Below are 26286 nucleotides of genomic sequence, written 5' to 3'. Positions count from 1 at the left end.
GGCTTGAAGCGGCTTCACTAAGTGGAGGAAAATCCTGCCATCGGGATGATATTGATCACATAGCACAACCGAGTGGCAATTTGGGTTGGTATTTTGTTTTTGTGTTGACAAAGGTAAGCTACAGAGTTTGATCTAACATTCAGCAACAAACGGGGCATGCGATGACCCTCCCCCATTATCTCCCACTAACCACCTCCTCCTCCTTCCCTTTATATCCGTGGGACAGGGCTGCTCCTTGTTCTTTCCTGGGATTACAAATCCAATCTCTTTTTCCTTTTCCTTTTCCATTCGCAGGCGTTCTCAGCCTTTACCGTCCCCTCCTGCTGATGTTTTCCTTGCTGCTGTTCACAGGGTTACGTTTCTTTTTTTAAACTGTCCTGTCTTGGCATGCGAAGTCGAAGGTTTTGCAGCAGGCAGTGTAGCACGCTGATGTTTGAAATCGCATTGTGTTAAGGAGCTTACCAAAAAAGAAAAAACGCAATGTATTAGGTGTGCGAGACCACTGCAGATGTTTGTGTGAAATGCTTTTCAGTGCCAATAGCCTGTTTAACATCCCTGCTGTTGTGATTTTCTCAGTGTTTGGAGCCTGATCCAAAAACCTACCGAAGTCAATGAGATTCTTTGCACTGACTTCAATAATGTCTGGATCAGGCTGCTGGTATATGGCAGTTAGTGATGCGAATGCTGGCAAGTATGAGAGGTAATTCATCACCTTAGGGCCCAAGGTAACTGGCACAGTGCTTAGTAAGGAGGTGGGGTCTATCTAGAACAGATGGCCACAGCTTAAATATGAATAAAAAGGAAAATGGTATTTTGTACAGGGTCGCTTTTGATAAAATAGATTTTAAAGGGGCAGCACTTTTTGCCATTGCCTTAGCAGAACTCTGCAGAGAACGCGTAGACTATAGATCACATAGATTGCCTTAGGTCCAGTGCTTTTAGGAAGGTAAAAAGAACAAACTAATAGGTTTATACTTAGAAAGGAAAAAGATTCAGAGCACTGACCTAAAATCTGTGGCAAAACTCAGAGTTAGGCCTTCCATTGCGCTTATCCAAACCTATGGATTCATCATTTGTCCTTAGTTAAAATTTTCTCTGTGAAATTTAAGAAAAGACAAATTCTAGCTTTTGTGATGATTTAATTATTCAGAAGATAAGAACTGACTACTTTTGCAAAACTCTAAGTACTTTCTCTATCCTGCATCTATATGCTTACACATATCTATCTATATATATGTGTATATATACAAGCGTATATGCATATATGGGCATATACTGCACATTATATGTAAGACCAAAAAAAAAAAATCTGAACTGAGACCCAAGTCTGCTCTGTAAGCTGATATATTTTAATTAGGAAGTGTAGCTATTAATTTATATATTTTTTAAAGTATTGGCAACAGAAATGAATACTGAAATGAATGTTTTTCAGAATATTCTTATTTCCCCCAAACATGGTCCACCTGAGGAGTCTATTTATACTCTTTTCTTTATAGTCATAAGTATCTTGCAGAACATGCCAAACAGAGTGATAAACCAGGTAAGATGAAACTCTTGAATATGAAGACCTTTAAGTCCACTATAAAAGACACTAAGGTAATTAAAATGTCTTTAACTAGAATTCTTACAGTTTTGCACTTGGTGAGGATGTTCTCATAATTTTAATGGAAATTGAAATTATCTACCATTTTCCCATTGTCTTCTTCACAATTGCCTACGGAAAATATATTTCAGGAAGTGGCTTAGTGCTCTGAAAATCCCCGTTTATGCTTGTTAAAATGAGATTTGTAAGTGTTTACATTCAATGCTATATGATATGCATGTTTACAGCTTTGTCCTATTTTTTTTCTTCCCAAAACCTTTTTCTTCTTCAAAGTGAATATTTGTTCCTGTTCCTCTTTTGTACTGTTTTCTGTTTATTTTATTACGACTATGTCTGTACACCTTAGCCCAAAGCCACATAGTCTCAACTTGCCAGTGACGGGGATTTTTGCATGAAATTTTAAATGCTTAAAGGACGTAAGTTTTTTTAGCTATTTCATTGCAGAGTGAACTGCTGTTCAGCTAGTTCACGTCCTCATTAAAGTAATCTGACAGGGAATCAGATTCCCAAATAATGTAAAGGAGAGCTGAAACTTGCCTTCTGCTGGCACCATCATGGGCCCATCCTCCTGATTGTTCTTGCCATTCCCCTCGTCTAGGAAGTTTTGCTCGTGGCTTTAGCTTGTAGCTGACTGCTCAGCAAAGGCCATTTTCAAAGCAAGAAAGAAACCCTCTGAAAATGTCTGACCAGTTTTAGAGTTTGTAAAGACTGGAGTTAAAGTGAGCAATTTGTCAATAACTTTGAAGGACAAAGGCCTCCCAGCCTACAAGTGTTAAAACAAAAAATTACCTGGTACTTGACACCCCTGTTGGGGTGCTGAATGTAGCTGGTACCCTCAGATAGCATGTGCTCATTGTCGGATGACCTTTATCACGTCACTGCATTTCCCCTGCCTGAAATGCTAGGTTATACCTAGTATGCTTGGTAGCATTATTATGAAGTATAACATTCCTGCTATAGTTAGTCGTGAAGCAAATATATTGTGATGTACTCACTTTGGAGTAATGACCCCAGCATACTGGGACTACTATATTCAACAGAAAGGAAAATTATCTCTGGGAAAGCCATTTTTTGTAACGACTATGAATAACATTATTTTCTTAAGTGAGTGTGTGAGGATCTCAACAGTTACTCTGAAAGGCTGCTACTATCTGATGAGAAATAGTGGTCAATAACTTCAGATGACTAACAAATTTCAGAACAACTTGCTACCCTTTCATCTGTTTTCTCCTGAATATTCATGTTTGGGTTATGCGTTTTATTTTTTTAACATGGCAGTCAGGCTGCTCCCATTGTTTGCAGATGTTGACGTTTGCTAGACAAAGCCATCTGCCTGTAAAGAAGCCTTCAGCTCCAAAGATTCCAACCTGAACGTGAGCTTGGAGAAAAGGTCTTGACAATCCATATGAGAAGTGGAGGCCTTTTCTTTCCAGTGACTGTCCCTTCCTTTGAGAGATAGATAGATAGATAAAGATTTTCTAAGAAACTAGTGGACATTCCTCTGCTGTTACGCCTTATGACTCATGGCTCCTTGAGATAGTCCTGCATGAGCCGGCTTTGGAATTGAAGTATGGCAATGGCAACGACTTAGCACTAATGTCAAGCTTGCTGTGAGCAGGGCTTCTTATCTTGGGAAGAGCACCACGGTGATTAAGACCATTAATTCTAAGACTGAACTAATATTTGTGTGGCTCTCTACTAGACTGTGTAGCCTACAGGGAATCAGGCAGACTGTTGAGGATGAAAACCATCTGCCTTTGCTGTTTAATTCACCTATGTACAGTTCCAGGAAGCCCAGCTTTGTGCTGCTGCCAGCGTTACCAAGGAAGGAGCCTTGGCAGGTGTAGGAGGGCAACTGCTGCTGTGGAATGTGATAACGTCTCTGAGTTGCAGTGATAATTGCTTTTATCTCTTCCATCCCTTGACAACAGAATTCTCTTCAAATTTCTCCTTGTGTGGCTCTGCACCCCAGTTTTGCCTCTTTGGCCTCTCCCTGCATACTCACTGTGGCCTAAAAAGTCTGTCCCCTCATCTTTGGTAAGGAGAAAATCACCTTTGGCTGCACCGTGGGAAACCTTGAGTCAGCTCTGTATTCTGACTTGCGTAGGGCTAATTCAAATATCTTCAGCATGGATATTCGTTATGGGGTTAGGCTGTTGTTCGGTATGGTCAGCGTTCTGTCTTTGGCAATGGTCAACAACTGGTGCTCGAGAAAAATAGAAAAAGTCTTCAGCGTATTTAATTACATACTTGCACAATGCTCAGCACTGAGTGAAACAGCACTTCTTGCATAGGCAGGATACCTCTGTTCACCTCTCTACAGATCTAGTTCTGACTGAAGCCCAGCATTGGCTTGCTAGAATAGTTAAAGCCAAGGAAGAGTAGTTTGATTATTATTAAGGGAACCAAATTTGGTCAGTGATCAGTCATAAAAGTGTTCCAACTTTCTTTCTAAATCTAGGTGCAGTTTTTGATGAGTTACAACAGTGAGCACAACTACATTTCTTCATGTTTTTTCTAAATTTGTTGTTCTTCCATTTCACGTTTTCATTTCATGAAATGCAATCTTATGGTTTTACAGAAGAGGAGGGAATAGTGCCTTTTCACTCTGCTTTTCATTGGTTATCTGCAGTGAAGATCTTCCAAACTGTCTTTGTTTCAAGGCTCATTTTTTTGAGTGAAAATTTTCAAAACTGGGACCCATTGAAAATCAGTATAGCTGAGGCCTTTTAAAAATCTTTAAAATTTTTAGAATTATTAAAGATCCCTTTAGATTTAACTCCCAATACTGAAGTATTGTTTGAAAATGCAACTCAGGCTTCAAATTAGTCTGAAGCTTTTGAACATGCTACTTGCATGTTTGCAGTCCTAAGAATGTGTTCATCTGTAGCTATGCTGAGCTTTGCAAGCATGGGGTCTGAGTGTGGGCCTGAGAAATTTTGCCATTGTATTATCAAGCTTTCCTTTGAAGATGACTGAATTTTACACTGTTTTCTTGGATGAACAATTGCATCTGGAAACCTGTCACGGTCCAACTCCTGTTAACTCTGGTGGAGCTGCGCGAGCCTTGTTGTAGAAAGCCCCATACTGTCTAGAGAAATCAGGGACTTGTTCTTCTGCCTTAGGGGCTTTTCTTTCTGTCCTTCTTTGGACATGGACACAGCTTGTTAAACCTCAAGGCCAATGCAAATGAGCTTCTGGAGGCATGCCCTGATGCACCAGAAAGCAACGGCTAATTTCAACTTCAAACCAAATGGGAGTCTCACTCGCCTTGACTGTAAATGCGAAGCACCCCTCCTTACATGTCAGTAAAGTTTCATCCAATATATTTCCCCTATCTGTGAAACTTGAGCAAAGAAGTGGAAACTACATGACATGCTTTTGCCTGGGGTGATGAGCCTGTGCACCTCCAGAGCCTCCTGTGTATGTAAGCTTTCCAAAAAACAGAGCAAGGTCCAGTGGTTTTAGTCAGATGGGCACAAGTGTGGAGGGTATATCGAATCTGCCTTCTGCACCACAAATGGGTGGGAAGGGAATGATGGGCTGGTTTCTTGCTCCCTGTGAGGCACACTGGAGATAAAATTATTTCTTAGAACTCTAATGTACTACAGTGTATTTTCATACACCACTCGTGAAGATACAGAGAACTACTAGCAGCCTTCCTGTGTAAACACCAGAAAGTGTCTATCAAAGTTGGCATACATCAACAGATGCAGAACATGAGTCCTCCACTTCCAGTCATAGTTCATTTCTAGCACAGTGGTGATGGACAAAGGAAGGAAGGAAGGAGGGAAGGAAGGAGGGAGGGAAGGAAGGAAGGAAGGAAGGAAGGAAGGAAGGAAGGAAGGAAGGAAGGAAGGAAGGAAGGAAGGAAGGAAGGAAGGAAGGAAGGAAGGAAGGAAGGAAGGAAGGGAGGGAGGGAGGGAGGAAGGGAGGGAGGGAGGGAGGGAGGAAGGGAGGAAGGGAGGAAGGAAGGGAGGGAGGGAGGAAGGATCGATCACTGGACTATTAATGCTTCTACAGTTCTTAATCTCTTTTATTTCCTATCAGTGCCATATTGTACTAGATATGTGTCCTGAAGTGGGTGATGCTATAAAGGGAAGTTGCACCTGGTGAGCATTTTATGAGGCCAAATCATAAGCTGCATTGGGTCAACATTGTCATCATGACACTGATCAGAATATTTTGATAGATTTTAAGCCTGTGGAGGTTTAAGGAACATGGGCACTGGATGTGCTGATCAATGATGAAGTGTTTTCTGATTTAAAAACTTGGGAATTTATTGTCAATCACCCTATCTCATTTCACTGGCAATGCAATTTTTTTTCTTTTTAAACAAACTGGCCAACCTAGCATCTTTGATTTTCTCTCTCATTTTAAGAGAAGACAATAAAATTCTACCTCTTTTTTGAAATGAACCTGTAACAGGAGTATTGTGAATAGACTGCTTTTATCTACTCCTGATAATTTTCATCAGCACGATGGGCACTGTCTCTATATATCAGTATTAACAATAGGACTACATTCTTTCCTCAGCCCTGCCAACGTGCAAAGGACAGTTGATTTTACGAGTTTGTTACTGGACATACTCCATCACAAAATGAGGCACAGCACAGATTCTTGTGAAGATGCAGACATGATTTTTGAAAGAAGCATCTTTCTTGAGAACTTTTAGGGACTGACGTTTGAGGTGTAATATGAAAGCTCTACAAGCTGATGGTAGGTCCTAGCTAGAAGATAGCACTCTCCATGTGGTTAATAGTCCTTTCTTCCACAGGAACATCTACTGCCTATATTCCATTTTCCTTCCAGAAAAAATTGAAAAAAACAACAGTTCCCTTAGTTCTCTCAGACATGGTTTTAATCCTTTCTCCCAGATTTATTTTTGACTGGAAGCCAAAAGCTACACTGAAAGTGAATGATTCAGTGCTCATTTGAACCCAGGATCCTCCTGCCTTTCTGTACCAGTCCAACCACTGACCACGATAGAATCTTACGCTGTCTCAGAAAAGAGTCCTCTCTGTGGGAAAGGGAGGAAAATTCCCAGCAAAACTCCCTTGGACTTGTGACCTTCGATAAAAATGAGGAAGCAACACTTCTGATTTTCAAGAGATTATCATTACCATTATGTTTCCCTTAAAGGAGGCATGTCGAGCTTTTAGAGATTAAAAAGAAGCAATCTTTGTGTAGTTTTTTTGAAAAGTTCTGTATTTGTTTTGCTAATAACTCCTCCATCTATTCAGACAGAATTCCTATTAACTTACTAGTTCTTTTGTGTTATTAGTCACATGCACTTACGAATATATTTTTATATAAAAATAAAATGATAGAATGATAGTGGTCATATCACGCTATTCATTATAGAGAATGGGCCAAACTCTCCATCAAATTGTGTTCTACTGAAGATTGAGTAGATTGCCCATCAGCTTTTGCACCACGGTAAGTACATGCATGCATTTTTGCAGGGTGTGGTCCACCATATGACTCTGAGTTATGCTTAACTTCTGGCAAATCTCAGACCATAAAGTGCTCATATATTTGGAAAAAGGACTGCATTTATCACTTTTCAATGAAACTCCGTTACAAAATTCACTAATGTAGTTCAATAAGGATTATGCTTTTCAGATCCAGCAAAACGTTAGTTAAAAGCAAAAAGGGGGTTTAGCAGAGGTTCAAAGTGCCTGTGTGAACTCTGTATTCTTTTGAAGATCTATATTTCTGTTCTCTCTAAGGGAGTATTCAGTAGTTTGTGCTTACCATGTTATGCTTACCTTATTTAAACAATGAGGCTCATAAAACTAATCTCAACTATTTGAGGAAAAGAGGAAAGAATTTTTCTCTGCATTTGAGTAACTTTTTTTTTTAACTATGTTCATGCATTTTTTGCATGTCTATATTGTTCTGATTCCACAAAACTCATTAATGCCAATGCTGCTGCAGGAAGATATTCTTTCCTTTTTACTATGCAACATTTCAACAAAAAGATGTGAGCAAATGAGTTGACACAACCTATTCTACGGCTGCTGTGTGTAAGTCTCAGGCAAAGAAACCAGCAAGGGAATGTTTTGCTTGCAGTCTTGTTTCATCTTCTTATAAAGAAAAATGAATAAATAAACAATGCACAGGTTGATAAAAGCCAGAAGCTGGCCATAACTCTGGGTCATATTGTGGCCTGTATTCTGCAAGCACGAATGCATGACCTTATCTTGGTGTAAAAGATAATCTCATAAGAAATCACAGAAGTCAGAGAACTGCTTAGATGAGGCTAAGCACGTGCATAAGGATTTTCAGGACCAAGCATAAATGCTGATTTACTACCTATGCAATCTTCAATACAACCTACTTTGATTAAAAGTTCGGCAGTTATCTGTAATGACTAGTGTATGTGACCATTGTTGTTCTAGGGGACAATGAAGAAATGAAAAATACCAGTGAATGCAAAGCTGCCAAATCATAAATATCAGCGGTTCAGAGCTTGCACTGAAAATGTAGTGCAACAAATTGTATGAACAGAGGTGTTGCACAGAGAATATTGGCTCATCAAGGAAGCAGTAACGCACAGGAGTCAGCTTATGTGCATTTGAGCTTTCTTATGAGAAACTGAATTTTTTTTTTCAGAACTTTCTTGTTCTTTATATTCTCATAGAACATTTGGAGCATAACATTTATGCCTATAATGAATAGTAGAAGACATAGCATAGTGTATTTAATAAAAAGTACTTATAATATATTGTACATTTAATATAAACACAGCCTTCATTCTAATGTGCTTATACTTGATGGAGCCCAAAAGAATTTCAAAATACAACTGAATTATTCTCTGTGGGTTGTTCAGTGTGCTCCTTCTGTATTTCTTTATTTTATTTATTTTGTGTTTAGCTACTAACAGTCTTGGTAGTCAACTATTCTCTCTTTTTTGTAGTAGACCTTCTGGAGGAGATGAGGCTCGCATTTTGTGGTAACGACAATGCTTTAGCCTATAACATCAGTGCTGGTGTCCTACGAAATGTCTGCTTTGTGGATGCCCTCAACTTGGTTCCCCATGTCTTCTTGCTATTTATCACCTTCCCAATTTTGTTCATTGGTGAGTTATTCAATGGAGCCATGCAAGCCTACAAACACTTGAGCATGTGTTTATACCCAGTCATGTTTAGATGTGCTTGGAGGCCTGTGGTGCAAACCACTGGATGATTTGTATTTATAAATTCTAAAAAAGAAGAGACAGAATGGCTTGACCCAGAGGACATGAAGCCAACTTGCTTGAAATATTGGGAATTTTATATACAAATCTGAACTAAGCAGCATGAAAATATGGATGAGAACCAGAGAAATCAGATCCAAATTCTTTGAAACCTCTCTGGAGAAGTTTTCTTCAGATTTGAAATTGGCAACTTGCAACCTTTGCTATTATTAGATATGAGAAGTCTGAGGACAGTAGGTCTGAATTCCCTTCAAGTTATGTGAATTTCAGGGAATATCGTAAATGGGCAACTTGGATCTAAGGCTAGGAAAAGTGTAGAAAACTTTTAAAACATCATAATTGCTTCTTTTGCCAAGATCTGTAAACAGAAGTAGAGCAAAAGAGATAATCTTTTTCCACAGGGGTGAAAATAAGAAGTGATAAATCTCTCTTGAAGAATGTAGGACAGTGGAATGGCTCTAACTTACATATTCTTGTAAAAAGCCCCATCTAAACTAGAACTCTAATGATACTTTTTCTCTAGTGTTTCTTTATCCCAGTTATTTGCAGTGATGAAATAAATGAAGTTTAATGCTTTTTCAGAACTATCAAACAGTGGCATTCTCACTGATCGTAGGAGATAAAAACACTTGAATAACCGTCAAAATGCAATAAGTATTAATAAAAATAAATATTCTCCTAACAACTGCATGAGAAATGGCATGTCAGTTCTTCCATGTTACCCTCCTGGCGTTGTGTATATACATAGCAATACATTTCTTCCACAAGGAAGATTTGAATTTGGGACTATATTCGAACTACAGATTTAAGGACTTCCATTATACAAAAATACTCTGAAGTAATTGAATAATAGGCTACAGGAAGCTCTGAGCTACGGCACTCGGTAGCTAGCAATCAGCTAGATCCAGTGACTAAAAACTAATTAAATATTTAAGCAAGGGAATAACAAACAAGTTCTAACAAAAGAATAACTGAAGACTGGAAAATACCCCAAGGGTTATGGAGAACTCTCCAACAGTGCTGGATCTTTATGTCAGTGCTGGCTCTTTCTTTGAGATGAAATGCAATTCGTCCTTGATTTACAGGTCTTTCTGCAGCAGTGTTTGATGGAAACTCAGTGCAAGGTCTGAGGGCAGCAATAATCTTTTACAACATTCTGTGTTAGGCATGAAGTGGTAGCAGCCCCTTTAATATTTTCACAGGTATTAGCCAATTAATTTTGGAATAGTATTACAGCTACTGAAAATTCCCTCTATTTTCTAACAAAGTTAGGAAAAAACCATAATAGCTTAAACTGTATGTTATGTATGCCTGTATGTAGTTCTTTGCTTTCTGTTTTGTACCTTGATTATCAGGACAAACAGTTGTTGAACACAGCATTAAAAGCCATCTGAAGTCCACAGTAATAACTGACTCCAAAACCAAAAATTGATGATGAACCATGTTTGTGCAGATGTATGGGAAAAGAGGAAATAAAAATTAAATGTATCTTGGGAGAGACAAAGATTGGAGCAAGGTGAAAGAAAGCCACATTAGATTAGGAAAATCTCGTGAAACTATAGAAAATGCTCTAGCTAGATATGGAGAAGAGAGAATATTTTGTTCCTGCAGTACTTTACACATTAAACAAGGATGAAACGGTGAAATCCTGGTAGTTTCCAAGAATGAACAAGCCTGGGCTCTGATTTATGTGTTTCTGAGTCACCCGATGAGTCTCTAGGCAGGATGAGATGCTGCATCCTTGTGTATCAAAAGTGTATCTTGGATTTTCAACTGTAGTTACTGAAAGAAACAGAAGCAGTGCTCACTGCCCTAGTTAAACAACTTTGTTTTTGTTTTTGTTTTAATTTGTTTTGTTTCTTTTCTTCCTCGAAATGTGTTGTTCTTGGGATTTTCTGTGGGCTTCAGGAATTCTGTCAGGGAATTCCAGGAGCTGCTTTACAGTAAGAGGGACATGTACAGCCATTTGGGCTGACTGACTCAGGACAGCCCTATACCGGGGTGGGAAGGGACAGAGGACAAAGCAACGTGAAGGACAAGACTTGCCATCATGAGAGGCTAATGTCTGATCCGTCCTCAGCTCCCCCCAGCACTGTCACTTCTGTCAGGTCCTTGGTGTCCTGCTTCTTGCCAGGTTGCTGGCTTCAGAGAGGATCTTGCCTGAAAAGGATACGTGCCATCTGAGGTCCTGACATGAAAATGGGCTTCAAGATTAATTTGTTGATTAAATCAGCTGAGTCTTAGTGCTGTGCTGAAAGCACATTCGTATGTGCCAAGAATGCACAGGGCAAGGAGGCTGGGCTGTCCCTGAGGAGCAGAGACTGGGAAATCATTGTTCAGCATCGCCTGAGACAGTGCTCCCAATGAGGCCTGAGGCAGAGATAAGAAATTTTATTTGTTTGAAGTAAATATATTTCTTTGAGGCCTCATTGGAGGATGCAGCTCAGTTGGAAACTTTGCCCACTCTTGTCTGTGACTGGGAAAGACATGATGACGCCATCACTTAAGATCTGTCAGTCCCTGTTGTGCCAGGGTGAGACTCTGAGATGTTTCTTTTGGTTTTCTCATCTTTGTTCTTGGCCAGGGATGTCTTCTATTTGATTGCAATTGTTGGAAGTCTGTTGTCATGTTGTCTAGAGGGTCAAATCTGAATTATGGGGGGTTACATAGCAACATAAACACTCCTGGGTCATGTTATTAGTAACCGTATGGTTACTAGTAACCATATTACATATTATAACACGGTAACTATTAGTAACCGTAAGTTATGGCCCCCGTAGTCTTGTGGGGGTTTGTGTTGATTAGGTACTGTTAAGTGTGACCTATGGATTAGAACAGGGAACTGATAACCAAATCACTCACTAGCTGGCTGTGTGATAAACTTCTTTCATTATTTCCCAGGTTGGGGAAGCCAAAGCTCCAAAGTCCAGATTCACCACAATACCTGGCTGCACTTCCCTGGACACAACCTGCGGTGGATCCTGACATTCACCCTCCTGTTCGTACATGTGTGTGAAATAGCAGAAGGCATAGTTTCCGATACGTAAGTGACGGTGCTTGGTGGGTAGCCATGCTAACTGCATATGTAATGTATACTGATAATGTGTGACGGGTTGGCTAGAAAGGTGTAAGGAGTTTTTCCCCCCAAAAGATGGGGCATCTTTTCACGAACTGTTCATTTTAATAGGATGAAAGTAAAACAATTGCTCCTAGCACACTGTTATTCTCCTCTCAAACTATAACAGCAAGTAAATATTGACAGAAGTTAAAGCATTCACATGGAAAAAACACTTTTTGCCTCTAGGAATGTCATATTTGTCCTCTTAAACAGATTGGCAGAACATCCGAGAATAGAACAATGGTGAAAAAAGACAGTAAATTCACTCATTTATACCTTATATGTTTTCAGCCAAATGAAATCTCGCCATCTGCACCTCTTTCTACCAGCTATAATGGGATTTGTGGCTGCCACTGTATCCATAGTCTATTACCATAATATTGAAACATCTAACTTTCCAAAGTTACTGTTGGGTAAGTCTAAGTCTGGTATTTATGTACTCTTACAAACCCAGTAGTATAGCTAAAATCATCTTGCTTAGGTAGAAGAGGATGGTGAAATTAATGAGAATATTAAAAGAGAGAGGAATAATTCTCTGCTTTTTGAATTAGTATTACTGTAGGAGTTATCGCATCTTTTATAAGGTACACACTGAAAACTATTTTTAAAAATTATCACAAAAGGAAAAGCGTAGTACACCTATTGTATTTATAGCATGAGCTTTTTGGTATTTTTTAACACTGCTCATTATTTTGAGGCAAAATCTTACCTTCGTTCAAAAGGGCTATTTTAAAAAGCCATTTTTAATAGTAATCTGATCACAAACTGTCCTGTGTAGATGGCTTTTGTTTCTCAGCATCCACTGCAGTTGATTCTGAGATTACCCAGTCTAATGATGAATGCCACCTCTCACTTTTAACAAAGGTGGGGTGAGAGGAAAAGGTTTACTTCTGAGAAGCTGCCACCTGGTATTCATGATATCTGTCTCAGCCAGGAGGTGGTCAGAAGAATTTGACTAGACATTGCAGGATAATGTTTCATAGAAATAAACAGTCCATATTACCTATAACCCAACAACCTGAACTAGCCATTGATGGATACAAACCAGGGTGCTGGACATAATTAAATTATACGAAGTCTTTTTCAAAATGAGCTTACCTGCAATGCACTCTGCTTTTTCAAAGAGGCAATATGATATTTGTCAAATTAAGTGACTTTTACTTCATTTCAATGCAAAGTTACCCTTTAGATTATCTTCAATGGACTTCTGTAATTGTGCGAAGACCCACCATTGTGGATGTCTTTGAAAGGTGGTGGCCCAGGAAAGAAAATAGTGACCTGGGAAAAGAAAATGCAAAGCAAATATCTCAAACCTGAATTCCTGGCCTGGGCTAACATCACACTGTGCCAGCCTGCAAGCTGGTGATATAGAGGATCATCATGCTTGCATTGCACTAAGCCATGGAATATTTCTGTTTGAGAGAGCTAAAACTTCTACAGCAGTGGTATAGCTAATTTTTTCCTTTCTAAATTATGCATGTGCGCCTTTTTCACAGCTCTCTTTCTTTACTGGATAATGGCCTTTGTCACCAAAACGATCAAGCTCGTCAGATACTGCCAGGACGGTGTGTCTTTTTCTCAGCTGCGTTTCTGCATCACTGGAATTATGGTCATTCTCTATGGGCTTCTGATGGCTGTGGAGATCAATGTCATTCGAGTTAGGGTATGTGGCTTCTTTATCAGGATCTCAAAAGGTATCAGTAGTATCTGGGGCATGAAGATCGGTCTTCAGTCCCTGTAACTCTGGCTTGTGTCAAGTTTAGGCCCAAGTTTAGCTTAGCCATAAATGTCTGGTTAATTCTACAAAAATCCGTGGGACCTGGCATCTCTTTAAAACGTATGTCCTTGATGTGTCCCCTGGACTTGGTGTGTATCTGTGTCTGTGTATATGTATGCAGAGTTCATACATATTTGTATACATAGATATGCATGCATTTTTGTGCATATAAGGGTGTATGTGTGTGTGAATGTCATCTATACAGTATATGCTATGTAATGCAGATAAACTATATATGTAGTAAATGTATGTTAGCGTATGTTCTCACCCATGATAATCTGAAATAAAATTATAACCCAATAATTCTTTTTTGTTGTTCAGATAGATAGTACTGGTAGGCTACGGGGCTGTATCCACATCCCACATTGCTCAATTTCTTGTGAATTATGCTGTCAGAATGGAAATGCTCCTATTTACGTAAAAAATACATTTAAATTGAATGTGTAATTACCTTTAACTGCAAATTTGAGACTGTAATTGTATACACAAAATTTTTACTGAAAAATTGCCGTTAATAAGATAATTCATGAGCACACACTGTCTATTTTCTCCTCTCCAGAGGTATGTATTTTTCATGAACCCTCAGAAAGTAAAGCCACCAGAGGATCTACAGGACCTGGGGGTGAGGTTTCTGCAGCCATTTGTCAATTTGCTCTCAAAGGCGACTTACTGGTGGATGAATACTCTTATAATATCTGCTCACAAGAAACCTGTGGACCTGAAGGCAATCGGAAAGCTTCCAATTGCAATGAGAGCACTGACAAATTACGTTTGTCTCAAAGAAGCATATGAGGAACAAAAGGTAACCACAGATGTTCACGTCACTGTTGGCCTTAGAAACTATAGTGTCACTTTGAATTTTTTGTGCATCTATGAAAGCCTAGTTTTAGGAATCTTTAATTTAGCACTGTTTGTTCCAAGGTGAAACTTGGCTTAGGAAGTTCCAGTCCAATGATTACTGTTTGGTTTTAAGTGAATTTACAGCAGGGGAGAGTTGCCAGATTGAGAGCAACTGGAAACTAAAGCCGTAGCAGACTGATCTAGCAAATCCATGCTAGATTTCATTTTAAAAGTGAAAGCTTTGTTTAAATCTTAGCTACTTATGACAGCATCTTAAATTAGAAGACATTCTGTCCATAGTTTCAGCTGGAAACACTCCTCTTCACTTTTTTTCTCCAGAAAGAAAAATTGCTAAAAACATACATCAAGAATAGCCAAAACACTGGTGTCTTGTCAATGGTGTTTCAGTCACCAAACCAAAATGCAGCACCATACAGGCTGCTATGAAGAAAATTAACTCCATCCCAGCCAAACCCAGTACAAAACCCATGCTTGGGCAACTTCATTGGGTAGGGCAGGAGTTTCCAGAGAAACTTCTGGATGCATTTAGGCAAAACTGTGGTGTTTCATTTGTGCTTAAAGCTGGTGATTTCTGCCAAAAAAAAAGATAAATATTTGGTTTTGCAGAAAGGAAGGATTTGAGAGCCTGCCTCCCTGATCTGTACGTACATATTGATTCTCAAGCATAAACAGAGAGAATGCAGGCATTCAGAGGCCACTTTGGAAAATGTAGCATGTAGGTCAAAAGTGTATAAATCCCATTCCTGCGCACACCAGATAAACATGTTTCCAAGCAGTGCAGGGTTTAGAAATGCAATGCGAGGGGAAGCTGGAAGGAGCATCTCTCTGCTCCCAGCAACTGATGGAACTGCAGACTCCTTTCTGTGCCCTCTGAAATGAAACCATAATCAGTGCAATTGTTTCTATTTTATTAGATTTTGGTTGCTTCTCTTTCCTTTTGTAGTTGATGCTTACAGGTACTAGAGACCAAGACCCTTCAGCTTTAAGCAGAAAACTACGGAGTTATTGGAACTGAGCTTTTCACAGCAAAGGAGATGTGCATCCCTTAGGCCAGATCCTTAAAGAAGCATTTGGTGCCTAAATCTTAAAGAGCCCAAAGAGCCTTAGGCACCTACATGCCCCAAGGATCTAAGTCTTTGTGCCATTCTTAGTGACAGGCACGATGACTGAGTGTAAGCATTTGTCTGTAGCTCATTTACATCTGCAGATACCGTGTGTGACTGCACAAATATGTGGTTCAGATGCCAGAAGGCAAGTTAAGTGTGCTATTGCTCATGTGCATGAATACAAACATTCAGTGTGTAGCTTCCCTCAGCATGCGTCAGGCAAGTATGAAGACTTGCATAAATGTACCCATGCAGTTACACGCACCTACATTTATAAAGCTGGCTTACATCATATTTTTTGGTTTCTGTAATTGTTTAAAGTCTTGAGATTACCACAGCCTCTGGCACATTTGTGCTAATATTTCAAAACAGGCTGTAACCCTAAAGTAATATGATACTTCACAGATAAAGTTAAAGTAAACCAAAGGGCTAAAACCAATCCAAAGAGTCAGGCAGTGGAACTCACTGCAGTTCACTCCCACAAAGACATGTGTTGGTTTGTGCATGGTTGGGCCAGAAAACAGCCACAAAATTAGGAAAATTCTTCAGGTTGAAGCATGGTCTGCGATCTGGAAGACACGATATGTCACTGTCTCTGTTGCCAGGGTGTATTTTACACTAATCTTCCGCAGCTGGTGAGGGGAGCCCCCAGCATCCTCTGGATTAAGTGAGATTACCCCTGCCTATGCCTGGAGATAGCTGATCTCTGCTGTGCTCCATAGCACTGCAGAAAGAAGGCTTCTGTTCCTTTCCAAACCCTTCTTATCATGCCTTGATGACAGATGCTAAACACGACCATGAATATTCTGTATTGTAGAATGCCTTTGAGATAGCTTACATGACGTTGCCCTGCTATTCCTTCTGCATGCTATGAAAATTAAAACCAGCTGATGTTCTTTACCAAATAATAGCCTGAAGGAAATGAGTCAGGTTAAATTTTGATGACTGTTTTCTCAAATTCACCATTCTCCAAACCTGTGTCCAAGCATATAGAAGTGCAAACTAGAGGGTCTGAGATTAACTTTTTATGGCTGCTATATTCTGCTCAAATAGCATATTGCTACTTGAGTAACCATGAAGTCTGTGAACACCGGGTGGAACCTTTTCTTGTTTTCTTTTATGTCAGTGGACAACTCCTGAAATCCATACTCAACTACTTAGACAGGATTCTTCTGGCTCCTGCCGTATCAAGGTTTGGCCACTGGCACATGAGACCTAAGCTAACACTTCTCAGTGACAGATCTGAATTCATTATTCTGTTCTGTACTTTTTTACATTTTCAAATTTTCATCAAGCAGTTCTTAGCATTATGAATAGATTCGCTACTAGTTACAAGTAATTTTTTCAAAGCATCAAGTAATTTAAGTTTAATATCATTTCATTTTATAGGATTTTAAAACCAGTTATCATTAATTTTATTATAATATTAAGCAATATAAACCAACACAATACAAAGCTAAATAACTGGTGATCGATATTCTAATTGGGTATTAGTCTGGTAGTTGCTACTGCAAAAGGCATTCCAACTCTTACAATAAGATACAGATCATTTGTTACTGGTTTTGTAGATAGTTTGTGTTTGGCAACATAGCATAACACTGCATATCATAAGAAAACAACATAGCATATGTTATCTCAGTTAAAAGATACTATAAAACTACAGGTAAAATAAGCTTTTTTGATAATTAAGCTTATTTAAATATGTGTTTGAGTTTTTCCCTAAAAAACAGTGTTGCCAAAAAAGCACATTTTAACTGGCTTTCTTTCTCTCATTATTCCTGCAATCAGTAAATATTCTAAAAGATGGACATGCTGAATTTTCTTGCTTTTCTGGACAGTCTCCTATAGAAACAGAAATACCTTATCTTACAGTATTTTATCACACCTTTCTAAGAATCCTGGAGAAACTCTAACTGCAGATAGGAAGGTTGCTTCTGCAGAATAAGCAGTGATGCACATCAAACCCATAGGGTTAGACCCATGACCTTAAACTGATATATTCTTTTTAATACACATTCACGGTTCCTACTATATTAATGGACATTTTGGCTGAAGATAAAGAATTCTTCCATAAGATTGAGAATTAAAGAAGTCCTTCATGATATGCAATTAAACTCTCACAGCCAAATTTTTGGACCAACATACTATATGTGGGTAGTACTTGTGACATAATCCCCCCCATTTGATCCTGTTTCTCGTTTCTTGGCTTTTTTTTTTTGCTTCTATACAAGTGGTCTAGATGTTTCAGACCACACAGTAATGCATCATACATCACATAGATGTAGCACATCGATATTACTTTTAGTGTACCCCATCAACCAAAATCCCATGGAATGTGCTCTGACAGTCAATAGAAAGTTTTACTTTTGGGATGGTGTAAGAGAAAATGTAATTTTTAAAAGTCAAGGACCAGGAGGAATCCCTATGCCTGCTATTCATGTGCCCCTGTGGATCATACCTGTTATGGCAGAAAGAGGAGGAAAGAAAGTGCGTTGGATAGATAGAAATCACAGGGACAGAGCATTGCCCTTCAGCATCAGGCTGACACTGTCAGCTACAGCACTAAGGGAACTGTTGGATATCCACGTTGACTGAGGTGTACCTTACAGGTGGCTTGGTTTACAGCAAGTGCTGTCTCACTGCCCTCACTCCAACTGTTGAGTGCCCAAGATAGAGAAAATTACAATGATTTAAAAGGGAGGTGAGAAAGACAAGAAAAACCTAGGCAAGTGCCACAGGAGAGAACAGTGGTCCAGCCTGTTAATTCACACAACAACAAATGCTACCAACCATACCAAAATAAATAATCCTTGCAAATTTAAACAAGGCACAGAGATGCGTAGTTGTGTACACTGATTAAGCTCAAGTTTGTGTTGCTGCAACTCTTCCCTGGCTTTAGTACAGCTCCCCTCCTTTTCTGTAGCTGGATCATTTTTAACATTTTATTTTAAGATACTTTTTCTCACCTTCGAAAATGAAAGTATGTCCTTCCAGCCTCTCATGCCAAGGAGGAGAAGCTTGTGGCTTCCCAAGCCACAGAAGCTTAAAAGGACTGGGGAACTGCAGAAAATAATCATCATGGTAATAATGTTTTTCTGATGCAGAAAGCCCAAACAGAACTTCTTATGTAATTCTTATGGCATTGGCCAAACTTTCAATTGTGGATTTACTGAAACATCTCAGTGGTCATCAGAGAGCTATAATGAGTGGTTATTGACAAATCATCCTTCAGCACCTAAATAAAGGATAGTGTTGGCATATGCAGCATACTATATTGCAAGCCCATAGCAATGGGCCTCAAGAACCATTCTGGAAAAGAGCTTGAGATTAGAAGAAAAATCTTCTTTCTCCCCTCTCCCCATTAGATACTTCAGCTAATTTGAAGTCCTGATTAAAAAAGAAGAAATAACAGTGTTCAGCAATAGAGATTATTAAATAATTTAATTTTTTTTTCCAATGAAAAGTAAATAGATTTCATGTAGTGATAACAATTCTATAAATTGTTGTAGCAGTGAAAATGGCTATTAAAATAGTAAAATCTCATTAAAGAAATAAGGATTTACCATTTCCATTTACCAAATTTACCATTATCTGAATGCTGAGAATAGTATGTGCAATTTTTTCCAAAAGGCGGCAGATGTTTTCCTAATAAGTTAGCTTAGCTCCTATCAAGCTGTTAAAGTGCAGATCATGTATTTGAGGAGGATGACAGTAGCCCCTCTAGTGCAGTCTAGCTCAAAACCTGTTAGGCAACAAATTCAGAGCCTTTTGTCTGGGAAACTCACATGAGGCCCTTGTGCTCTTTCCCTCATCAGAAGCAGCAGTTTTATTCTTACCACTTTCTGAAATGTTAGCTTTAATTTTTCCCCGTGCCACTTATTTCTCTGTACTAAGCTTCTTGGCATCGGGTGTGATCAGCCTGGCCTAATCTCTAGAAGCCAGTAAGCAGCTATCTGTCCCTCCTGTATACTTGTTCATTTTTGGCACCACGCACATATTCTATCTCCCTGTTGAAGTGGCGTAAAAGGAAAAACCAAGAAAAGAGGAAAAAAAGACATAAGGCAGCCAGGCAGGGTGCAGCCAGACCTGATTTGCTTTGGTTAATTTGCTGGCACAGGGGGTTGTTATTACTGGGCTTACTTAAAATGTCACTGTGAACACTCAGGAGGGCTTGGCTTGGGTTACAACTTGCAGGCATCTATGCTACTTGAAAAATGACAGATGTTTTTTTAAAGTGTCAAAAGCTGCTGCCTGAAGCGCAAGGAAGCTCTCTGCGGACCGTGGATCTATTAAGCAAAACTCTTTCTTCTTTAGATTGAAAACACCTCAGAAATATCAGAACTACTCTTACTAGGTACAGAGATATCCACTGATTGGTATTTTAGATCAAGAGTTGTGATACTGCATAGATTCACAGAACTGAAGGCTAGAAAGGACCCTTAGTTGATTTAATCTTACCTCTCAACATAGCCTGTTATTATTACCTTTTTGAGCCTAGTAATTAGTGATTGGCTGAAGTGTATCTTCCTGGAAGGCACCCAAGAGATAGAAAAAATCCAGATAAATTAAATTGAACTATATTCTTGTAGGTGTCTGTCCATGTTTTTTTTTCCTTCAATCTCTTTCTCACATCAGAAGCCTTTACTGGATCAAGTGGTTTCACAGCTACTGTGAAAGTCAAGATAACCCATATGAGCAAGGGCTTGAAAGGTCAGACCTTTTCCTGAGCACACATGTGGCAAGGAACAATGGCTACATGCCAATACAATTAATCTGTGTTTGCATTCCTGTGTTCACAGGTTCAGGAAAGTGTTAGGAATTAGAGTTGAGGAACCACAGTTCCCAAGAGGAGGCAGAATTTTAATTTGCTGTGAAGAATGTCTGAAATCTGTTGGTATCTACAGCATGTTTGCTACCTCGTCTACTCCGAAACACCCTTCAGGAACCATTTGGGCATCCAGTCAGGAATGAAATGGAAGTTGCCGTATAGAGCTAGGGAGGCCTTTTCTTGATGCATTGATACCTGTTTCTTTGTTTTCCAGAAAAAGGTAGCAGACCAGCCCAATCGGAGTCCCTCCATATGGTTAGCCATGTACAGTGCTTTTGGACGACCAATTCTTCTCAGCAGCACATTCCGTTACTTGGCTGACTTGCTGGGTTTTGCTGGGCCATTATGCATTTCTGGCATTGTCCAAGGCTTCCAGAATACAACCAATAATACAAATACAACAGGAAAGGTAACCTCACAACGTGGACTGAAAAACTTTGGTATTAGTTCTAGATACATATCAGGTATTTAATATGTCTGGCTGCATGCTTTGGTATGTTTATGATCACCCTTGTATTATTCATTGTTTCTTTTAAGCAAATTGAGGGTTTTTTTTTGTGAGAGATGGTCAAGTTATAAACCTGAGTAGTAGAAAGAAGTCTTTGGTATGAATGCGGCAGAGGTAGTGCAGGCTTCCCCCAGTTGCCCAGCTGTCTGCCTCTTGGTGGAGTCATCCCTGCAGTTCTGGGGAGAAGGAACAGCTTTTCTGCTCCTCTTCAACTGTGCCTCCTCGTTTCAGGCAGGACACCTGCTGGTGGTGCCTCAGTGATGCATCCAGCAAGGATGAGTATGGGAATTTTGCTTAATTTCTGTCCATCTGTCCATTTGTAGTTCGTTGACAGGTTTGAGCTCTCTGAAATCTGTTTTCCACTGGGAAGCCAAGTGTAGTCACTCCCTGTTATTTTGCTGCTTGTTGCTGTGGTGAAATGCATTGGCGCATGTGAGAAGTTGAAAAGCATCCATGTTATTCAATGGCATTTTTGATGGTGGAGTTGCACAAAAAATGCTAGTTCACAACTCATTTCAAGTTTCACCAAGACTGAACTTTCAGAGACCACCTCTAAGCACTGAGCAAGCCTCTGATACAGAACATTTTCTGTCATAAGAAAAAGAATTTATTAGTAGCTAGTGAAAAGCTACAGGTAAAATTATTTTACTAGCTGACAGCAGAGAAGCCATGATGAAGAAACTTTCCTACATCTGTCTTCTGATACTGAAACATCTCCAGATGCTTTATGCAGTGACTGTTTTGTATTTGAATGAGCAGATAGGTATGTAATGGAATAACATTTTCCCCTCCAGATAAAGCATTTGACTATCATCACTATCCAAACATCTTCTTGGCTGCTCGCTCCCGGCATTCATTTTCTTGACTGATGGTCTTAATTTGGCTCTAGACTCTCATTCAGCCATTGCACTGAAGAATGAGAGTTTAATTGTGCAGCTTATCAAAAAAAGCTCTTTGCCATCCTTGGACCTCTCTACATGTTGGATTTGAGCCACAAAGTTAAAAAGCAAAGTTCATATTTTGCCTCAAAAATGTGTTTTTAGCTTGAAAATTATCATTTCTGGATCTCAAATTTTGGAATCTGTACCTTTGCTGCTTCCTTTATCTTTTGTACTCTTCAGTGTAGTGGTTTCAGTTGTGAGTTTTCTTAAGTTTAAATCAACACTGGCTGAAAGGAAGATCAAAATCACTGGAGAACTTGAAACCACTCCAAGAGCCTGGCTTGGTGACTGTCACTATTTCTCTTGCAAACATTTCAGAATACATTTGGTTTTAATTTATGGATTTTGATAAACTTTCTCTTGGTTTTTCTTGTTATTATGTGTGTCTCCTTTAAATTCTCTCTAGTTTCAATCAATGTGACTTCACTGAATTTTATGTTTATTCCCCCTTAATTCCCTAGAACTCTATGTCATTAATAAAGGTATCTACAACTGTTATTTTATTATTGATATCCCCACATGTAAATGTGGGGAAGTTAGATGCAGTGGAACATAAAGAGAAGCATTTTCAAATATATTTATCTGACCAATCGTGCACTTAAGCAACCATTGTTTCAAAGAGTCTTGGGCTGGTTGAGCGACTTAGTCCTATTTTTTCAGTGGGATTTAGGCATCTTACAGACATTGGACCTTTTGAAAACACTGTTCAGTGCTTATAGACACCTTTTGGGTGTCAGCTGCCTGTGGCAAAGCGATGAGTATGTGGTGTGGAAAGGCTGGGGTCACTGAAGTGAGGTGAGCCTGGATGGCTCAGAGCAGCTCTCTCCTGCCTCCAGTCTCATGGTGGATGATGGTAATCCAGAGTGATGAAGGGATCTTCCAAAGGGTATGTACGTAGCTTACTTTCCAATATTTCCCAAACCTTTCTTCTCAGAATCAGGCTGGGTATTTCAGTAGAACAGGCTTTTTCCTTCTATTTTTTTTTCCTTTTTTTTTTTTTTTTAATAATTTCAGCACATCCTGCTTCCAGCTGGATCGGAAATACCAAAGGAACAGCCTTCCTTGCAGTATTTTGGTATATTTGTTTCCTTTTCTGCCTGAAACAGAGCAGCACAGTGAACATAAAAACTAGAAAGTAAAAACAAATAAAGTGATTTAAACAAGATTTTTTTTTTCCCCGTTGAGGCATTGGCATTTAAACCTCATTTTGTGGGGAATACTAGCATATGTTTTCTTATTTTGTTCAGAATTCACAGTATCATAGACTATATTTCTGGAAGGAATTGCTTCCATAATATACAAATGCAACATAATTAACTAATCCCATATAATAAAAAAAAATTTCTCGCACCTTCTTTGTGGTGCAGGTGGAATGATCTCTGTTTTCTACTGAGCAACATTTCTATCCTACAAATCATCAGAATTTGATGGAGAAACTAAAGCTAAGGCAAACATGGTGACCTTGTTGTCCCTTTCCTGCTAAAAACAATTCATTTCAGAACAGCTAGAAGTTAAGATCCAAAGTCCTTGGAACATGAGCAGAGTATTTAATTTGTATCCAAATGGTTTTGATACATAGGACAGTAAGAAATCTGATTTCCATTACTTTCCCATAATACCACCAATATTTTTTGTTCTAATGCAATGACTGAATTTCCTTGTTTCCACTGTCCTAAGAATATACTATTCCTCCTATGCCACTTCCACAACTTCTTCCTTTCTTTTCAGATGAAGGATCCACCAAATTCATATCTTTCCTCAGAGGAATTCCTCAGGAATGTTTATGTTTTGGCAGTTCTTCTCTTCCTGGCCCTTATCTTGCAGAGGACATTCCTCCAGGCATCCTACTATGTGACTACAGAAACTGGCATCAACCTACGAGGTGCTTTATTGGTGAGCAAAGATGTTCCCATGATCTGCCAAGAAATTCACTAACAATAGCTCCAGCTTTGTATTTTCATTTGCCTTGTTCTTTATCTGAAGACTCAGTTAACAATTGTTTGAGAGAGGATATGCACTGTATTTTTATACAGAAAACTGGAAAAAGTAACATCACTGACACAGCCAAACTGATGGCAGAAATCCCTTTTGCTAAAAACTAAAACCATCACACTAACATGTAGAAGTTTAACACACACCCTGTGCATAAAGAACATATCTTTGCAGATGACATTCGGTATATAAAGATAAGCAGTGTAGTTTTGGCTCTGCATCTGCTTTGTTCATTTGCTTATGAGGTTACTTCTGCTGACTGTGAAGAGAGTCATCTGCAGAGTATCTTTGGCCGAGCTATGTTTTATGGGAATGTTGTCCATGTATCGTGAGTGGTGATTCTGGATATTTATGCCCTTTTGCACAGAGCCCTGTAGATAGGACAGGAGTGATTAATCTCCAAAACCGGCATCCATTAACCCTCTGTGAAAGTTGTGTTTATGAACTGGAGCCAGCAGCTCCAGCTCAGAACGTGGGTGGGTTGTAGCAGGGATCTCTGCAGACCAAACTCCACAGGCAGCAGTAGCACTGTGTGCAAAACAGAAGCTGGAACTGATGTTTTGCCAGGTGTAGCTAACCATAGGAATATCATCTCAGCGTGGAAGCTTCTGGTTTTTGTGCGCACTGTGATTGTATTTCCTTGTGCTTTTCTGATTCCCGCTTGCCAAAATGGGGACTCTTAGGACCATATGCAGCTGATGTAATTCACCATGGTCTGTAGGCATTTCTGATGAATTCTACAGGATCTACCTTGCTCATGGACAAAACAGGGCAAAGAGCACAAATTATTTTTAAAAATCCCTTGAAACTGCAGTGCTTGATATTTAGTCATAACTGCAAACTGGGCTCACAACATTTGTCTTTAAAATTCTAGTAGATATAAGCCCTGACTAATTTTAAACCCTGTTAAACTCCAACAAATCTTATGGAAATAGATGGCCAGGTAAAGGAAAGAAGCACAAAGGAATACATGCCCATCCTGATCAAAACTTCATAGCATGAGTTTAACTATCTTATCAGAAAAAAGGATCTCTTGACAGAGAGGATCACAGAAAAGCAGACTCACCAAATGTTTATTAAGGAAGATCTTTGCCTAATCTTGTAAATTTTGATGTTTTCTTGTCATTTTGTTCTGTTTTAGGTCTGCATTAAGCAACAAACCTTTTAATATGAATTGAAGTTTTTAAAAATCATTTCTTTCTCATATGCTTTCTCTCACTCTGTCTCCAACTCTCTCTTTGTCTCAGGTGAGAGACTGGGAGAAGGGCTGGCTTAGGTAAAGACTGATACTGCCATTTGAAATGTCCTGCTGGTACTGTTGTTTTATTATGATACCATTTTCATATCTTCCATTTTATTCCTTTCCCACAGGCAATGATATATAATAAGATCCTGAGGCTTTCCACATCCAACTTGTCCATGGGAGAGATGACGCTAGGACAAATCAATAATTTGGTCGCCATAGAAACAAATCAATTAATGTGGTTCTTGTTCCTGTGCCCCAATCTGTGGGCAATGCCTGTTCAGGTAGAGCATCAAAGTAAGGGCCTGATTTCAGAGATCCTCCAACCTGGTTGAAAAGACTATATGTCTGTGAGGCTACTACAAAATCCAGAGGGGAACCTGGACTTGACACTCATTTGCCAGGAGGACTAACAAGCAGAAACGTGGCCCATCATCTCCTCCAAGGGCTGAAAGGCTGTGTCTCCAAGGGCCAGTAAAGAAAGACAGGTTTTTCTGAGCAGGATTTCCATGACATGGATATGGTCTGTGACTCTAGGAAAGACGACCTGTCATCCTTTGCCTGCTCATATTTCTTCCGCTACTGACACAAGTCAGTGCTTTTATTTCTGACACATGGCAGCAGCACAGGCATCTGACCAGCGGCAAATATTGCATTTGCAGTGTCCACTTGTAACTGCGTTTTGTGGCAGGAACAAAAAGCAATTGAATTGTGCTCGGTGACTGACAGCAGCACCAACAGTGCACTCCATGAAATGCTCAGAGGACCTTTCATCTAAACCAGCCTTAGTTACTGTAAACATCTGGTTCTTAAGAAGGCTGGGAAAGATCTGTAGGCAAATCTGTAGGAAGGAAAGGTAAAAATTATTAGCCCGAAAGAAATCTTCAGAAGTGCTAAATGACTTAACGGCCTAAGCCACATTGATTTTCCAAGAAACTTGGACTCCTGTAGCACCTTCAAAATTTTAGCTTGGGTTGGGATTGGCATGGTCCTTTCCTATAGGTGATCCTGATGACAGTAAACAAATCTAAAAAGGGATAGAAGTCACTCTTATAGCAGATATGTTCTGCTGAAATTCCTGGAACTCTATCAGTACTCTATTATAATA

At 39.3% G+C, this 26286-nt stretch overlaps 1 protein-coding gene across 11 annotated transcripts in view; it reads left to right on the top strand.

Annotated features, from left to right (window-relative positions):
• Nucleotides 1–26286, top strand: part of ABCC9 (ATP binding cassette subfamily C member 9) — a 74522-nt gene continuing 48236 nt past the window's right edge. For 6 of the 11 annotated variants that reach the window (XM_075113993.1, XM_075113984.1, XM_075114003.1 and 3 more), the window contains exons 1-9: nt 8–113; nt 8526–8687; nt 11706–11847; nt 12214–12335; nt 13419–13585; nt 14259–14501; nt 20709–20903; nt 23672–23836; nt 25307–25462. In XM_075113993.1, coding sequence (XP_074970094.1) covers nt 8543–8687; nt 11706–11847; nt 12214–12335; nt 13419–13585; nt 14259–14501; nt 20709–20903; nt 23672–23836; nt 25307–25462 — 1335 coding nt within the window. In that variant the 5' untranslated portion in view covers nt 8–113; nt 8526–8542. Of the gene's footprint in view, nt 114–6967; nt 7043–8525; nt 8688–11705; nt 11848–12213; nt 12336–13418; nt 13586–14258; nt 14502–20708; nt 20904–23671; nt 23837–25306; nt 25463–26286 lie in introns of those variants that run through there. The other 5 variants (XM_075113926.1, XM_075113943.1, XM_075113934.1 and 2 more) reach the window with 5 other exon arrangements.

The sequence above is a fragment of the Phalacrocorax aristotelis genome, chromosome 1 (genome assembly GCF_949628215.1).
Source record: "Phalacrocorax aristotelis chromosome 1, bGulAri2.1, whole genome shotgun sequence".
Taxonomy (NCBI): Eukaryota; Metazoa; Chordata; class Aves; order Suliformes; family Phalacrocoracidae; genus Phalacrocorax; species Phalacrocorax aristotelis.
Note: the sequence above shows the minus strand (reverse complement) of the source record. Positions and strands in the feature narration are given on the sequence as shown.